Raw genomic sequence first — 14,678 nt, 5'->3', positions numbered from 1 at the left:
GGGCTTTGTGCATGCCAGGCAAATACTCTACCTCTAAGCCATGCACCCAGCCCTTGGGCACTATTATTTAGGAAAGCGCAATAATTCTACTTGAGTAGTAACTGGTTCTGTGACTATTCCAACAATTGTTGGGTGCTGGTGGCTCACATCTGTAATCCTCACTATCAGGAGACTAAGACCTGAGGATCACAGAAGTCAGTGCCAGCCAGAAAGTTCCTGTGACAAGGTTTATTTTGGGGGTGGTGGTGGGGGTGGTGATGGTTGGTCCTGGGGTTTGAGCTCGGCCTGGGTGCTGTCCCTGAGGCTTTTTGCTCAAAGCTAGTGATCTTCCATTTTGAGCCACAGCTCTGCTTCTGATTTTCTGGTGTCTAGGAGTCTTACCTCCAATCATTCGTCAAAAAGCCAAAAGGGGAGCTTTAACCTTGAATTAACCTTGAATACAAAACCTCAGGAACATGACCTGAGCCCTGAGTGCAAGCCCTAGGACCAGCATACAAGTACCCATAATCCTAACAATTTCCAGGTCCTAAGACTGCATGGACTAACAGAAGCTGGGCATTGTCACTCATGCCAGACCCCACCCCCCCACACTCAGTGGTAGTATGCTTACCTAAGTTGTACAAGTTTCTGGGTTTGATCCTCAGAACTGCAAGATAGTATTAGTGTGAATGTTGCCACTTATATTTTTGTTAGATAATATGTGATAAATGTACCACCTCAGGTATTTATATTTATTTATTTAGGTTGGTCATGGGACTTGAAGCCTAGGCACTGTCCTTGAGCTCTTCAGCTCAAGGGTATCACTCTATCACTTGAGCCATAGCACCACTTCCAGTTTTCTGGTGGTTAATTGGAAATAAGAGTCTCATGGACTTTTGTGCCCAGGCTGGCTTTGAACTGTGATCCTCAGATCTCAGCCTCCAGAGTAGGTAAGATTACAGGTATGAACCGCCAGCACCAGACTCTATTAAGACACCATATGGCATGTTTGAGAATAGTCCGGATGCTATAGTTATTTCACGGTTAATCATAGGCCTAGGAGCCATGGCATGTTGTTCTACAATACACTTTTCCTTGGCATGGTTGAAGAGAAGTTATTTTACTTATTTTTGCCAGTCCTGGGGCTTGAACTCTGGGCCTAAGCACTGTCCTTGTGCTTCCTCAAGGCTAGGGCTCTACCACTTGAACCACAGCACCACTTCTGGTTTTCTCTGTGTATGTGGTACCTAGGAATCAAAGCTGGGGCCTTGTGCATGCTAGGCCACGCTCCTGGCACCCCTACCCCCTTTTACTGTAATTGAGAGAGGGTCTCATTCTATGTCCTAGTTGGTTCCCTGAACTGGTGAGCCTCGTAACTCAGCCTCGGATCAGCAGTATGTGCCATCACACCATCTCCCCAATGCCACCACCGCCTCATCTTTTCCGTCTTTATACAATTCCTAATTATTCCCACATATGCAAGACTCAGTCTCCAGATACAGGATGCCCAGGACACTCGCCTGCTGCTCTCCCGCCCACTGCAAAGCAGGGCCTCGAGACTCCAGGCTCTCGGACACACCAGTTTTCTTTTGTTTTACAAATAAGAGTCCAGAAAAATGACTATTCGGAAGGTTGGGGGGCAGTTGAGGAGGCCCTGGATTCAGGGGAAAAAAAGGAGGGTTGGAAAGGAGGAAGAGGGAGAAGGGAAGGGAGAAAGAGGGAGGGAGGAAATTATGCTTTGGCTCACTAGGGCTTGCTTACTGGAAGAAAAACCCACGATGACAAACGTGTGAATAATACACATTTACTACCAGGACTCAAAACAAAATAACCATTTATTAAAGTAGATACAGAACACTTGCTTGTGCAGGTTTTAATACTGCTTTAAATGTTATGTCTGTGAAACAATTCCTGTGGTCTTATTAACGGGTAACAGATGTGTTTAATATCCATCTGTCAGATACACAGTTGATAATTTTGAGGCATATCTACAATTATACAAGTTCTTATTATACATGTAGTGTGGCGGGTGCATCCTCGTAAGCCTTTTAGAAGACATTCCCACTACTACCTAACGTCCTGGGGGCTGAGGTCCTTCATTTTATTTTCTTGTGATAAGAAAATCCATGTTGAACTTCTCATCATACATTCATGTAAAAATATAGTTTAAAAAACTTGTAAAGGAAGATTGTAGTTAGTTCATTTCTGTGTTTTATAATTTACTGCTGGGGATGTTTGCTAGAGAAGAGGAAAAAAATTGGAAAAAAATTCTCCCCCCAAAAAAAAAAATTCTCCCAATGATTTCTATTTGGTAAAGAAACAAAATGAAAACAAAAAGAAAAATGGCTTTGGAGCCACACGGTGCTATTTCTTGGCCTAACCCTGATGATGATTTCAGGTGTTTGCTTTCCCATAAAGGTAAAAAATCTGAAAAGAAAAACATACTGTGTATGGTTTTTTTTCCCAAAATATAGATTTCTTTAAAAAATATATACATATAATATATAGAAGCTGAAATTATTAACCCAATAGAGAAGACACCACAGCAAGAACGTGGGTGCAGCATAAATATTATAAAATGTCCCACAGTAGTTGGGGGCTTCCCTCTGTTTCCTGCTTCATGATGAAGAATCACATGCGTGTGGGTTGTCAAGCCTGGCGACGAGGCACTGCTGATTGCGGGGGTTCAGACAGCTGACTTATGGAAACACAAAAATCGTACAATTTGCAACTCGTTCCAGTGTCAAGCTTAACCAAAAAAAAAAAAAAAGAAGAAAAGAAAATCTAAATATACAAATGCAGCCCAGAAATATTTTAGTGCAAATATGAAAAATAACGGCATAATTTAAAGTTTCTTAAATAAGGTATGGTAAGGGTTGGGGGCTTGCTCCATGAGGGACAAGGGACAGTAAATGTAACAGCACCTGGTGCCATATCTTGAACTTAAAAACTCAGAAAACAAAATGAAAAGTGAAAGCTCACTTACTAAATATTTATTTACTATTCTAATTTCAAAGGAGATTAAAAGTGATTTGTTGAAGACCAAAATATTTTCTTAGATTTGCTGACCAGGGTAAAAATAAGTTCTCCTGAAGTTGCACACACAATGCTGGTGGTAAAGCTGCTTCGATGCCAGTGACTCTGAAAAAGCCCAGTTCCGCACCGAGGCCCCTCAGAAGGTCTCGTCATCGTTGCAGTTGGTTGCCCAGTGCCCAAACATCTCACAGATTTCACAGTATGGCCGCTCCTCACTCCGACTGCCATGGTGTGTTGAGTGGGGAGGATCCTCAGATATCTGTGTCTGGGTGGGGCAGTCCTCTGTGTCGTGGAGATCAAAGCAGTCACAAATGTCACAGAAGAGGCGGGGCTTCTTCTTGGACTGTTTCTCTTGGTCATCACTACGAATGTTAATGTGAAAAATCAGAAACTTTACCAAAAGAACTTCAAGAGACAATTGCACGAATTTGAAAAATAAGGGCTGGGAATGTGGCCTAGTGGTAGAGTGCATACCTAGCATGCATGAAGCCCTGGGTTCAATTCCTCAGTACTACAAACACACAAAAGGCCTGAAGTGGTGCTGTGATAGACTGCTAGCCTTGAACAAAAGAACTCAGGGACAGTGGCGAGGCCCTGAGTTCAAGCCCAGGACTGGCCAAAAAAAAAAGAATTTAAACAATAAGAAGCCAGACGTGGTGGTACACCTGTAATTCAGCTACCAGGGAGGCCGAGGCAGGAGGGTTATGAGTTCAAAGCCAGCCTGGGAAAAAAGTACAAGATTCTATTTCAAAACTAAAATAAAAACAAAGGACTGGGGGTGCAGCTCAATACATAGGACACCTACCTATCATGTTTACAGAAAAAAAAAACATTTTTAAAAAAAAAAACGTAAGGGGTGACTCTGTCCTGAAAGAAATCATTACTTGATTTACATAACTAACTTCTCCCTCAATCATCTTTATAACTTTTTTTAAAAAGCAAGAAATAAGTAGTGACAGCCGAGTAAGAGAGCCTCCAGGACTTTGAAACCATTCGGTCCATACCCTCTGTCAGATTACAGAGGTGTAACTGTTTCTTTTGGCCTGATGCTGGACAGGAGCTCATGCCAGGCGCACACGGGGATGTGGGCTCCACACAGTACCTGTCGTAATGGTTCAGGTCATCCCCACTGCCGTTGAGAGCCGCTTCCGACATCATCTCTACCTTCATCTTCAGGTCTTGATTCTTCCTTTGAAGGTCCACTATTACTGAATTTAGAAAATCAATCTATTTATTAAAAAAGAGAAAGAAACAATTAGATACGAGTGTGTCTCCAAAACACATAGTGGGGGAATCCCCCTCAGATGTTAGAGGGGCTTACAGGGCAGATACTGGGCCGGCTCCCTAGGGCAAGAATGCAAGACTGACAAACAGCTGGATTTAAGTGAGGCCACAGCTCAGTGAAGGGTCTTGGAAAGTTATTTCCCCTCCAGTTTTTCTTTTTGTCAAGCTAAGGTGTTTATTCCAATAGTTATCTTTTCAGGGCCTGGGCACTATCCTTGGACATTTTTGCTCAAGGGTAGTGCTCTGCCACTTGAGATACAGCACCACTTCTGGCTTTTTCTGAGTATGTAGTACTGGGAAATTGAACCTAGGGCTTCACCCATGCTAGGCTGCACTCCCAGCTCCCCCTCAAACTTTTCTTACCAAGCAACTATTTTATAGTGACAACTAGTTTAAATGATATTTTGTTGAGTGTGTGTGCGTGTGTGTGCATATGTGTTTTGGGGGTGGGGGGTCATGGGGCTTGAACTTGGCCTGGCACTGTCCCTGAGCTCTTCAGCTCAAGGCTACTGCCTTACCCTTGAACCAAGCCCCACTTCCCCCCACTTCCCGTTTTTTGTAGAGATTAACTAGAGATAAGAGTCTCAGGTCTGGACCAGGAGTTTGGCCTAGTGGTAGAGTGCTTGCCTAGCATGCACGAAGACCGGGGTTCCATTCTTCGGTACCACATACATAGAAAAAAACCTGGAAGTGGTTCTGAGGCTCAAGTGGTAGAGCTCTAGCCTTGAGAAAGTCCAAGGACAGTGCTCGGGCCCTGAGCTCAAGCCCAGGACTGGCAAAAAAAAAAAAAAAAAAAAAAAAGTCTCAGGTCCTTTTGTGCCTGGGCTGGCTTAGAATTCTGATCCTCAGATCTCAGCCTCCCGAATAGCTAGGATTACAGGCGTTAGCCACTGGCTGAATATTTTCAGATATAAGTAGATAAACTTGTCACTGAGGCAAATTAAATTATATTTATATAATAAAACCTTTGAATTGATGAAATTCATAAGAAACACTTCCTCCCGTTTAAAAAAAGACACCTTGCACTGTCAAAAGTTATAAGCTCACATTTCTGTATACAGGGGCATGAGCTTCATTTTTCCTCTACCCACAGAAGTACATACATGTATCTATATGTGTATGTTTACATACACCTATAAATTATAATTTTTTTTTTGCCAGTTCTGGGCTTGAGCTCAGGGCCCGAGCACTGTCCTTGGGTTTTCTCAAGGCTAGAGCTCTACCACTTGAGCCACAACACAATTTCTGGCTTTTTGCTATGTATATGGTACTGAAGAATTGAACCCAAGTCTTCATGCATGCTAGGCAAACATTCTACCACTAGGCCAAACTCCCAGGCCCTATATATAATTTTTTTAATCAGTCATAGGAGTTGAACTAAGGGCCTGAGCACTGTCCCTGAGCCTATTTGTGCTCAAGACTAGCATTCTTCCACAGTACCACGTCTGGCTCTTGAATAGAGATAAAAGTCTTTTTTTTTTTTGGCCAGTCCTGGAGCTTGAACTCAGGGCCTGGGTACTGTCCTTGAGGTTTCTCAAAGCTAGCACTCTATTACTTAAGCCACAGCACCACTTCCAGGCTGCTCTGCATATGTGGTACTGGGGAATTGAACCCAGGGCTTTGTGCCACTCAGCCATGCTCCTGGTCCCGAGATAAGAGTCTTACCACCGAGTCTTTTCTGTCTAGGCTGACTTAGAGCTACAATCCTCAGATCTCAGCTTCCCAAGAGGCTAGGATTACAGGCGTGAGTCACTGGTGCCTGGCTGCATACCTTTATTAAGTGTGTAGGAAATGCTTTCATTAAGTTCTAGAAGTAATTCAGGACATGTCTGATTTGAAGATTTGAACCACTGACATGACCATCATTTCCTCACTGATCAGTAATGGTGGAAGAGTGAGTACATGTGTGCGGGGGAAAGGAAGGGTTTTCAAATTGAAGCAATCATTTCCCTAGCATTGGGGATCAAAGTAGGGTTTCACAGAGCAAAGGGGAGCCAATGCTCCTTTCTACAGAGGCCAAACACAGGAAGGTGGGCCATCGATGCCTTCCAGGCCCAGGGCCATTCCATACAGAGAGCAGAACATCACTCTCTATCTCTCTCTAAACTCAAAGCTCCCAGCGTATAATACTAGAAACACAGTCTGCTTTCTATTTTGCCAGACCTGGGCCTTGAACTCAAGCCTGTCCTCAGGCTTTCTCAAGACTAGAGCTCCACCACTTGAGCCACAGCACTACTCTGGCTTTTTTCTATGTACGCAGTAATGAGGAATGGAACCCAGTTCTTTGTGCATGCTAGGCAAGTATTTTAACACTAGGCCAAACTCATGGCCCACGCTTTCTGCTTTCTTTTTTATTTATTTATTTTTTAATTTTTTATTTTTTATTTTTTTTTGCCAGTCCTGGGCTTGAGCTCAGGGCCTGAGCACTGTCCTTGGACTTTCTCAGGGCTACAGCTCTACCAATTGAGCCTCAGCACTAATTCCAGCATTTTCCCAGGTGAAGTGGCTCATGCCTGTAATCCTAGCTGAGGATTACAGGAGGCTGAGATCTGAGGATCATGGTTCAAAGCCAGCCCGGGCACTAAAGTCCATGAGACTCTTATCTCCAATTAACCACCAGAAAACCACAAGTGGTGCTGTGGCTCAAGGGATAGGGTGGTAGCCTTGAGCTGAAGCACTCAGGGACAGCACCCAGGCCCAGAGTTCAAGTCCCATGACCGACAAAAAAAAAGCATTTGTTCTTTCTCCTGCTGAGGCAGTGTAAAACAAACGTGGTACTGCCACAGTCCTGCATGGGGTGGCTTTTCCGGGCATCATTGAGGCACCATTGAAGCAGACACTGAGTTTACTTTTGCTTCAAAAACTTTTTTTTTTTGGTGGGTCGTGGGGCCTGGGCACTGTCCCTGAGCTCTTCAGCTCAAGGCTCCCGTACTATCCTTGAGCCAAGCCCCACTTCCCATTTCCTAGAGGTTAACTGGAGATGAGAGTTTTCAGGTCCTTTTGTGCCCAGGGTAGCTTTGAACCTCAATCCTCAGATCTCAGCCTCCTGAGTAGCTAGGATTACAGGCGTGAGCCACGTACCACACACCCAGCCAAACTTCCTTTTCTAAGTCCTACTAGGAGCCCCATTTCAGAAAGAAGAAAGCCACAATACGGACATATATAGAGCAGAAAGCAATACACACCAACACATCATGTGTACACAAATTATGAAACATAGAACAAACCATTTGCTGATGGGAAGAAAAGTGTTGTCAGCAGCAGCAGAAACAAATGGAAGCAGAAAGAAAGGGAGAGAAAACAATGTTAATTTTCTGCTACACCCATGAGACTCACTAAGCAGACTGAACTAACCTAGAGAAAGTTGAGACTGAAAGTTGTTAGGAGATAATTCAATACATTATTTATAATAACCCCAAAGATTGGCAACCTCCCAAATGCCATGTCAACCTGACTACAATTATGGTATATTCATATGATGGAATATTATACAACTACAAAACATATGTACAAAGTGGTTTATGTGGTTTTACTTATGTAAGAAAATGCAGTGAGGGGGAAATCGTAACAGTACATTTGTGCACACATGCACGTGTATATGTGGTGTTGGTCCCACTGTGCTTCTTCTCAGCCTGGTTTCTCTTAGGTTCAAGCAATCCTCAGCTTTGCAAGTACCAGGACTACAGAGATTACGACTCCTATTTTTATTTTTATTTTTGGCCAGTCCTGGGCTTGAGCTCAGAGCCTGAGCATTATCCTTGAACTTTGTCAAGGCTAGAGCTCCACCACTTGAGCCTCAGCACCACTTCCGGCTTTTTTCTATATATGTGGTATTGAGGAATGGAACCTGGGTCTTTGTGCATGCTAAGCAAGTACTTTACTACTAGGCCAAACTCCTAGCCTACTCCTATTTTTAAAAAAGAATCTCTGCCAAAATAAGATAGGAGTCACAGTAACTATCTGCTTAAAGGTTGAGAGAGTGAGCAAAAGAGGGGTGGGAGACTTTACTGTACGTATTTATAATGCTGTTGAATGCCTGGACGCGAACATGTGTTGCCTAGTCATAAGAAAACCAGAAAGAGAGCAAAGCAGTAAGGAAGGGACATTACCTGGCTCTCCTGGGCTCTCTCATCCTCTTCTGCCTGAGCATCAGTGTTACCTTATATAAAAATAAGACAAAGCAGAAGGGGGTAAACAACACTGTAGTCCACTCTCCTTATTACTGAAGTAAGGTGTGTGAGAAGCTCCTTCCCACGTGGCCCTCCGTGCTCTGGTCAGGGGCCCCAGCGTCTCACAGACACTTGCCCTATCCCTTTCAGTAGTCAACCTACTGAGTACAAATGTCTGCCACTCCGCCTGACTGGAAGAAGCAAGTAGTTGCCTCCTGCACAGGGCTCTCTATCCTCCCCTCCCCTGTGTGTGCTTTCAGAGTCTGCTGTGGTCACTGCCTTCATGGCGGCCTGCCTGATATGTGGCAGTAGTCAGAGATCACAGAAAGGCCCAGGAGAAGCATCACACATGCCCATGTGGGGCCTGGACTATGACGGGCGCTCCTGAGTTCATGTGGGGGAGCCAGGGATAGGCCAGCAGGGGCAGTGCAAGAGCTAGCTGCACAGGAGGACCATGGCTCCTGGAGGAGAGTGGGGTGGAAGGAGGCTGGGGTGCCAGACATGCAAGAGTGTCAGGTGGGCTGCACTTTACCTGAGGAGCTGCTGAGCTGCCTCTTGTTTTCTTTGAGTTGAAGCTCCAAGTTCTTTACCTTAAGCTCAAGCTTCACCTTATCTGACTCCAGAGTCTGAACAACTGAGTGCAGGGACTTGGCAGAGGCATTTTCTCCCCTGAGAACGGAGACCTGCAACACACACAGTGGTGGGTTGAGAACAGAGGCCGGACCAGAGCAGCCATGAGACACATCCCCCTGTAGCCCACCTCATTCCGCAGCTTCTCCAGCTCCGCATCCTTCTCTGTGAGCAAAGCACTAGTAATGCTGATGGATTTCTGCAAGGAGGCTTTTTCTTCATCGGCGTCTTTTATATACTCGGATTCTCTAAAAGACCAAAGAGTTAAAAAGAGTTCCAGACATCAACTAATAGTCATCAGCGCACAACTATTCTAAAACAGACATTCAACGTTAGTTTATGTTTTTTTAAAAAAAAAAAGTATAAGAAGGAAGCTTTATAGAGCAGTAAACGTACTTGCAAATTTTTACTTGAAATTTTACTTACTGTGAGGGGAGAAAAAGTTTACCTATGCAGAGACATGCCAGAATCTGCATTATCATTGTATCCATTTGAACTTAAAGAGACAAGTTAATAAATTTGGATGATGTAAATTAAAAAAAAACTGCACCCCTCCAAAAAATATCAAAACAGAGCCCCCCAAGGTGAATATTGTTACATATGGAATAGATTATTACCAAGCAATGACAGCTAAAATACATACATGCAAAGCAATTACACAGATGCCATGCAGAGCAGTTGTATGCTGGAAATATCAATTGGTTCTCACTAATTTCAGTAACTTTTTAGCAAGTTTCAAGAATGAGTTTTAAGATGGTGTGGGCCAAAACCACAGCAAAGATGATCACTATTCAAACTCAAGGATTACTATTTTAGCCATGGTATCTGGGAGGATATGAAGTTGTTCATAGAAATAACACTGTAGAATGGGCTGCCAGGGGAAAAAGGTGGCTCTGTGAGAGAATAGAGAGAAAAAAGAAACTCTGGCTCTGCAAGAGGCAGGTGAGGCCTGTGGTGAGGGAGGCAGCCCCCTAGATCCTAGGCAGTGGGTGGAGAGAGGGAGGAATTCAGGGGAGGGAGGCTCTTACATGTTGTAAAATTACATGTGTACAAATGGGTCAAGGCCATAAAAGGAGAGACTGAATGAGGAACGGTCACTGGTTCGAAGAGACTAAAGAGACAGAACACCCAAGTGCAATGTGGTTTTCTAGTTTGGATTTTGGATAAGAAAGGCCGTACGTGACAAACTGGGAAAGCTCAGTACATCTACAGTCTTGCCATAGCAACGTGAGATGCTCATGGGGTGGGGAGGCAGCATGGAGTGGGTACTGAGGTCTGGCTACACTGTTGGTACAACCCTTTTATAAATGGAAATTTCACATTACAAGCACAGTAAAGCAGGATGAAGCAGATTTTGTATCACAAAACTACCTTAGGGAAAACAAAACTGAAGCAATGTCCTAGGCTAGCCCTTGGGCAGCACAACCGTAGACACTGCATTAGCACAAACAGTCCTCAAAAATAGTCAGGAGCGATAACATGCAGTTATTCTGGCTCTGTTACAAGCAACTGGGAGAATGCAGAGCATGTGAGGTGTAGTCTGATTTTGAACCAACTGGAGGAGTAGGAAACTGAAGCCCAGGTTAGAAATGGCAGAAAGTATGTCTGGTTAGTGAGACCCAAGGTATCCGGCACATGAAATTACAGAATTCTCATAGTTTATGGTAATTCTACACAAAGATGAAAATAAAAGTGTTATTTTTTTATCTGTTGTGTGGCTTACACTCACACTCCAGAATTGTAAGTAGTAAGAAAAGAATCTGATACTTTAATATATTTCTTGAAGTAAAAAAAATGGGAAAAGGGTGAACTTCAGATATACTGAATCACTAAGGGGAAATACCTTGTCACTTTGTCAGGAAATGAGGTCTTGTTTAGGATAAAATAACTTTAATCCATGAATGTTTGCTACATGGAAAGTATCTGAGGCCATCTATAGATGTAATAAATAGTGGGACCCTTGATTTTTTTTACTAAACTTATTTGATTTGATAGTTGTTATAGTGCAGAAATAAGTTTTGGACTTTCACTTGCTAAAAGTCCAACTCAAATTTGAAAACTAATTTTAAATATTTTTACTGAAAAATACTAAGATTTGGCTGGAAGTTTGGCCTAGTGGTAGAGTGCTTGCTTAGTATGCACAAAGACCCAGGTTCAATTCTTGGTACCATATACATAAAAAAAGCTAGAAATGGTGCTGTGGCGCAAGTGGTAAAGCTCTAGCCTTGAGAAAGCCCAAGGACAGTGCCCAGTCCCTGAGTTCAAGGCCCAGGACTGGCAAAAAAAAAAAAAAGAAAATCAAGATGCTGTCGTTAAGGACAGGTGTGGATTCCTCCTTTGTCGAGCAAATCCTCAGACACCCAATATCAGGGAAGAATAAACACCATCAGCTGGCAGACAAGAAAAAGGACAGGCATCCTCTAGCCACCAACCCACTGTGCTTATCTTTCCATTCACACAACCTCTCAGTCAGGCTTTTCCTAAAAAGATGGCCAGAAGTGTAAGATGCCACAGGATGCACGATTAAGACAGAGATATACCTGGGCTCAGTGACTCACGCCAGTAGCTACTCAGGAGGCTGAGATCTGAGGATTGAGGTTCAAAGCCAGCCCGGTCACAAAAGGACCTGAGACTCTTATTTGTAATTACCCTTTAGAAAATGGGAAGTGGGGCTGTGGCTCAAGGGTAGAGCAGTAAGCCATGAGCTGAAATGCTCATGGACAGCAGCAGGCCGCGTTCAAACCCCAAGATCCACCGAAGGGGGGGGGAGGGAGCGTTATCTGCCAGATGACAGGACACAGAGACCTTAGAAGCTCATCTCTGTGATAGAGCTTCATTGCTGGATTTTTAGTTTATCTCCAAGCCCTAGTTCCACTATGTGAACTGCCTCTGCCAACATCACTGACATTGCATTGCAAACTGCATCATGTTTAAGCCATGCTGGCTACAAGGGCCTGGTATTACTGAAAACACCACAGGGGAGAGGAACGCAGCATGAAAGAAGGGCTAAGAGCCAGAAATCTCTCTGCCCATCCTCCAGGGGAAGAGATCCCTCAGATTCTTTTCTTACTACTTACAAAAGGTATAAATTCCAGTAATGAAGCAAATACCTTAAAGTATTACTGGGCAAGCGTTAAAAATGCAAGATAACAAGAACCAAATATTAGAAACATGAAGAGAAATGCAAATACAGTAAGAACTAAATTTGCACTGCAGTTCTTTGCTGTATATAGACATCTAGAAGAAATATGTGTGTATGTGTTTATATACACTACTGAGTATATTTTACAAAACAAAAGCAAGACACAGAGGGACAAAGGCAGCCAAAAATATATACAACAATTTGGTTTACTAAAAATATATGAAATTTATTTATTATAACGTGGATAGACTTTTTTTAGTCTTACCATGAAAGACACACAGATATAGCAAAGGAAGCAAGAGTAGGAAAGGGAAAAGAGAGGGGTGAAATGAGCATTGGTAAGTAGCGCAAGCTCGGAGACAGTCAGACAGTTACAACCCACAGTGAGCTGAATGAGCTGCGTGGCATGGACTGCTTCAGAACTAGAGCAGTATTGCAAACCAGTTTTCACTTCCGACAGAGATTTTGCATTTATGCTGCCAGAATGAATTCTGACTCCCCAAGACCCATTTGAAGACTCTGATCTGTTGTCCCTTTGACATGACCAAGCCCAGAAAGAGAAATGCCAAACCAGTCCCCCAGTCTATACCAGGCTGGAGAGGCCTCCCCCTCTGGCAGTTCAAGCAAGTCCAAGTTTAGTCTTACATTCATTTGCACCTTGAAACCCATTCTAAAACTGCCAACCAGTTTTTCAAAGGATTATATTTTGGAATCTGGAGAAAATCCTATACTAAATATTGTCTGCACCCCAATGTTCACCTATGTCAGAAGCACCAGGATGCCTCTGGTGACTGATAGCTAGTGTCACCTGCGGGCAGGAGTATGTTCTGTGCATCCATGTCATACCATCTGAGGGTGATGAACAGGGCTAGTCTTGACTACCTATGTGCAACGATCACTTCTAAATTAAACCACTGGCTTTTAGGCTTTGTAGAAATCACATTTCAGATACCTTTGTCACCTAAACACCTGCAAGGCTCTTGAGGGCATCAAGTTCTTTTCAGAACTCTACACTCCAGAAAGAAATTTACTTCACCATTACAAACGTATATCCACATACAGATTCTTAATACACTGACATTTGGGATGGAAAGGAATTTTTTTTTTTGCTAAGGGCTGTTTGGACATTATTACAGGCCATACAAACTAAATTACCAACAGAGGTAGATGACTAAGGGAAGCAGAAAAACAGCACCCAGGAGCCGGGTGCGGTGGCTCACACCTGTCATCCTAGCTACTCAGGAGGCTGAGATCTGAGGATCAAGGTTCAAAACCAGCCCAGGCACAAAAGGACCCGAGACTCTAATCTCCAATTAACTTCTAGAAAATGAGAAATGGGGACTGGCTCAAGGGTAGGGTGGTATCCGTGAACTCAAGAGCTCAGGGACAGTGCCCAGGCCCAGAGTTCAAGCCCTATGACCTGCCCTCCCCCCAAAAAAAAGTACCCTGGTGCCTGTCCTGTCCTGTAACAAATGATATCAAGAGGCCTTCTATAGCCACTGGCTCTTTTTGTGTGTGGTGCTGGGGATTGACTCAAGCCCCTTCAGTCAGGCCACCAGTCTTCCTTGCTCATTTTGAGATGGAATCTTGCTATGTAGTCTAGCTGGCCTCAAGCTTAAAATCCTTCCTCATTTCCCAAGTGCTGGATGACAGGTGTGTACCAACCACACTGAGCCAATATTAGCAATAATCTTTCAAGAGATCCTCTCTTAAATATCCAGGACATAAAACAGGGACAGACTGTGAATTAAGGAGAGAGAATTTCACAGGCCTCAAGTTTGTTCCGTTCTTTTAAGTCATAAAAAAGGTCACATGAAAGGCATGTAATTTAGTCACATGGTAAGTATGGACTAATAAAACAGAATATTAAAAAAAAAAAAAGATTGAGGGCCGGGAGTTTGGCCTAGTGGTAGCTATAGTGCTTGCCTAGCATACACAAAGACCCAGGTTCGATTCCTCGGTACCTCATACATAGAACAAAAAAAAAAAGCCGGAAGTGGCGCTGTGGCGCAAGTGGTAGAGCTCTAGCCTTGAGAAAGCCCAAGGACAGTGCTCAGGTCCTGAGTATAAGCCCCAGGACTAGTAAAAAAATAAAAATAAATAAATAAGTAAATAAATATATAAATAAAAAGGCTAAGTGTATAAGAAAGGCAGGGAATGTGGTTTAATGGTAGAGTGCTTGCCTAGCATGCATGAGGCCCTGGATTTGGTTCCTCAGTACCACATAAATAGAAAATTAATAAAATAAAAGGAAAAATAATTATTAAAATTATTTTAAGTACAGAAAGAATTCATATAAATATTCAAGTTATGAGTTTTAAGCCAGCATCCATCATTCACTGATACTGAGTCTATGCAGCTGCCTGGCTTTAGGGGCTTTATTTAGTTTTATCATTTTAAGATAAAAGGCTCCACCACATCTGCATGAATTTGAGAAT

At 43.3% G+C, this 14,678-nt stretch overlaps 1 protein-coding gene across 3 annotated transcripts in view; it reads right to left on the bottom strand.

Annotated features, from left to right (window-relative positions):
• Positions 1-2,240: 2,240 nt before the first annotated feature.
• Positions 2,241-14,678, bottom strand: part of Clip1 (CAP-Gly domain containing linker protein 1) — a 73,498-nt gene continuing 61,060 nt past the window's right edge. For all 3 annotated transcript variants that reach the window (XM_090319969.1, XM_090319967.1, XM_090319968.1), the window contains 5 exons: positions 9,229-9,346; positions 9,001-9,151; positions 8,409-8,458; positions 4,118-4,242; positions 2,241-3,377 (listed from right to left, as the gene is read on the bottom strand). In XM_090319969.1, the coding sequence (XP_090176095.1) occupies positions 3,152-3,377; positions 4,118-4,242; positions 8,409-8,458; positions 9,001-9,151; positions 9,229-9,346 (670 nt within the window). In that variant the 3' untranslated portion in view covers positions 2,241-3,151. The remainder of the gene's footprint in view (positions 3,378-4,117; positions 4,243-8,408; positions 8,459-9,000; positions 9,152-9,228; positions 9,347-14,678) is intronic.

This window comes from Megascapheus bottae, chromosome 28 (assembly GCF_031878675.1).
Source record: "Megascapheus bottae isolate mThoBot1 chromosome 28, mThoBot2.hap1, whole genome shotgun sequence".
Classification (NCBI taxonomy): Eukaryota; Metazoa; Chordata; class Mammalia; order Rodentia; family Geomyidae; genus Megascapheus; species Megascapheus bottae.
The sequence above is the reverse complement of the archived record's forward strand: the minus strand, read 5'-3'. Positions and strand labels throughout refer to the sequence as shown.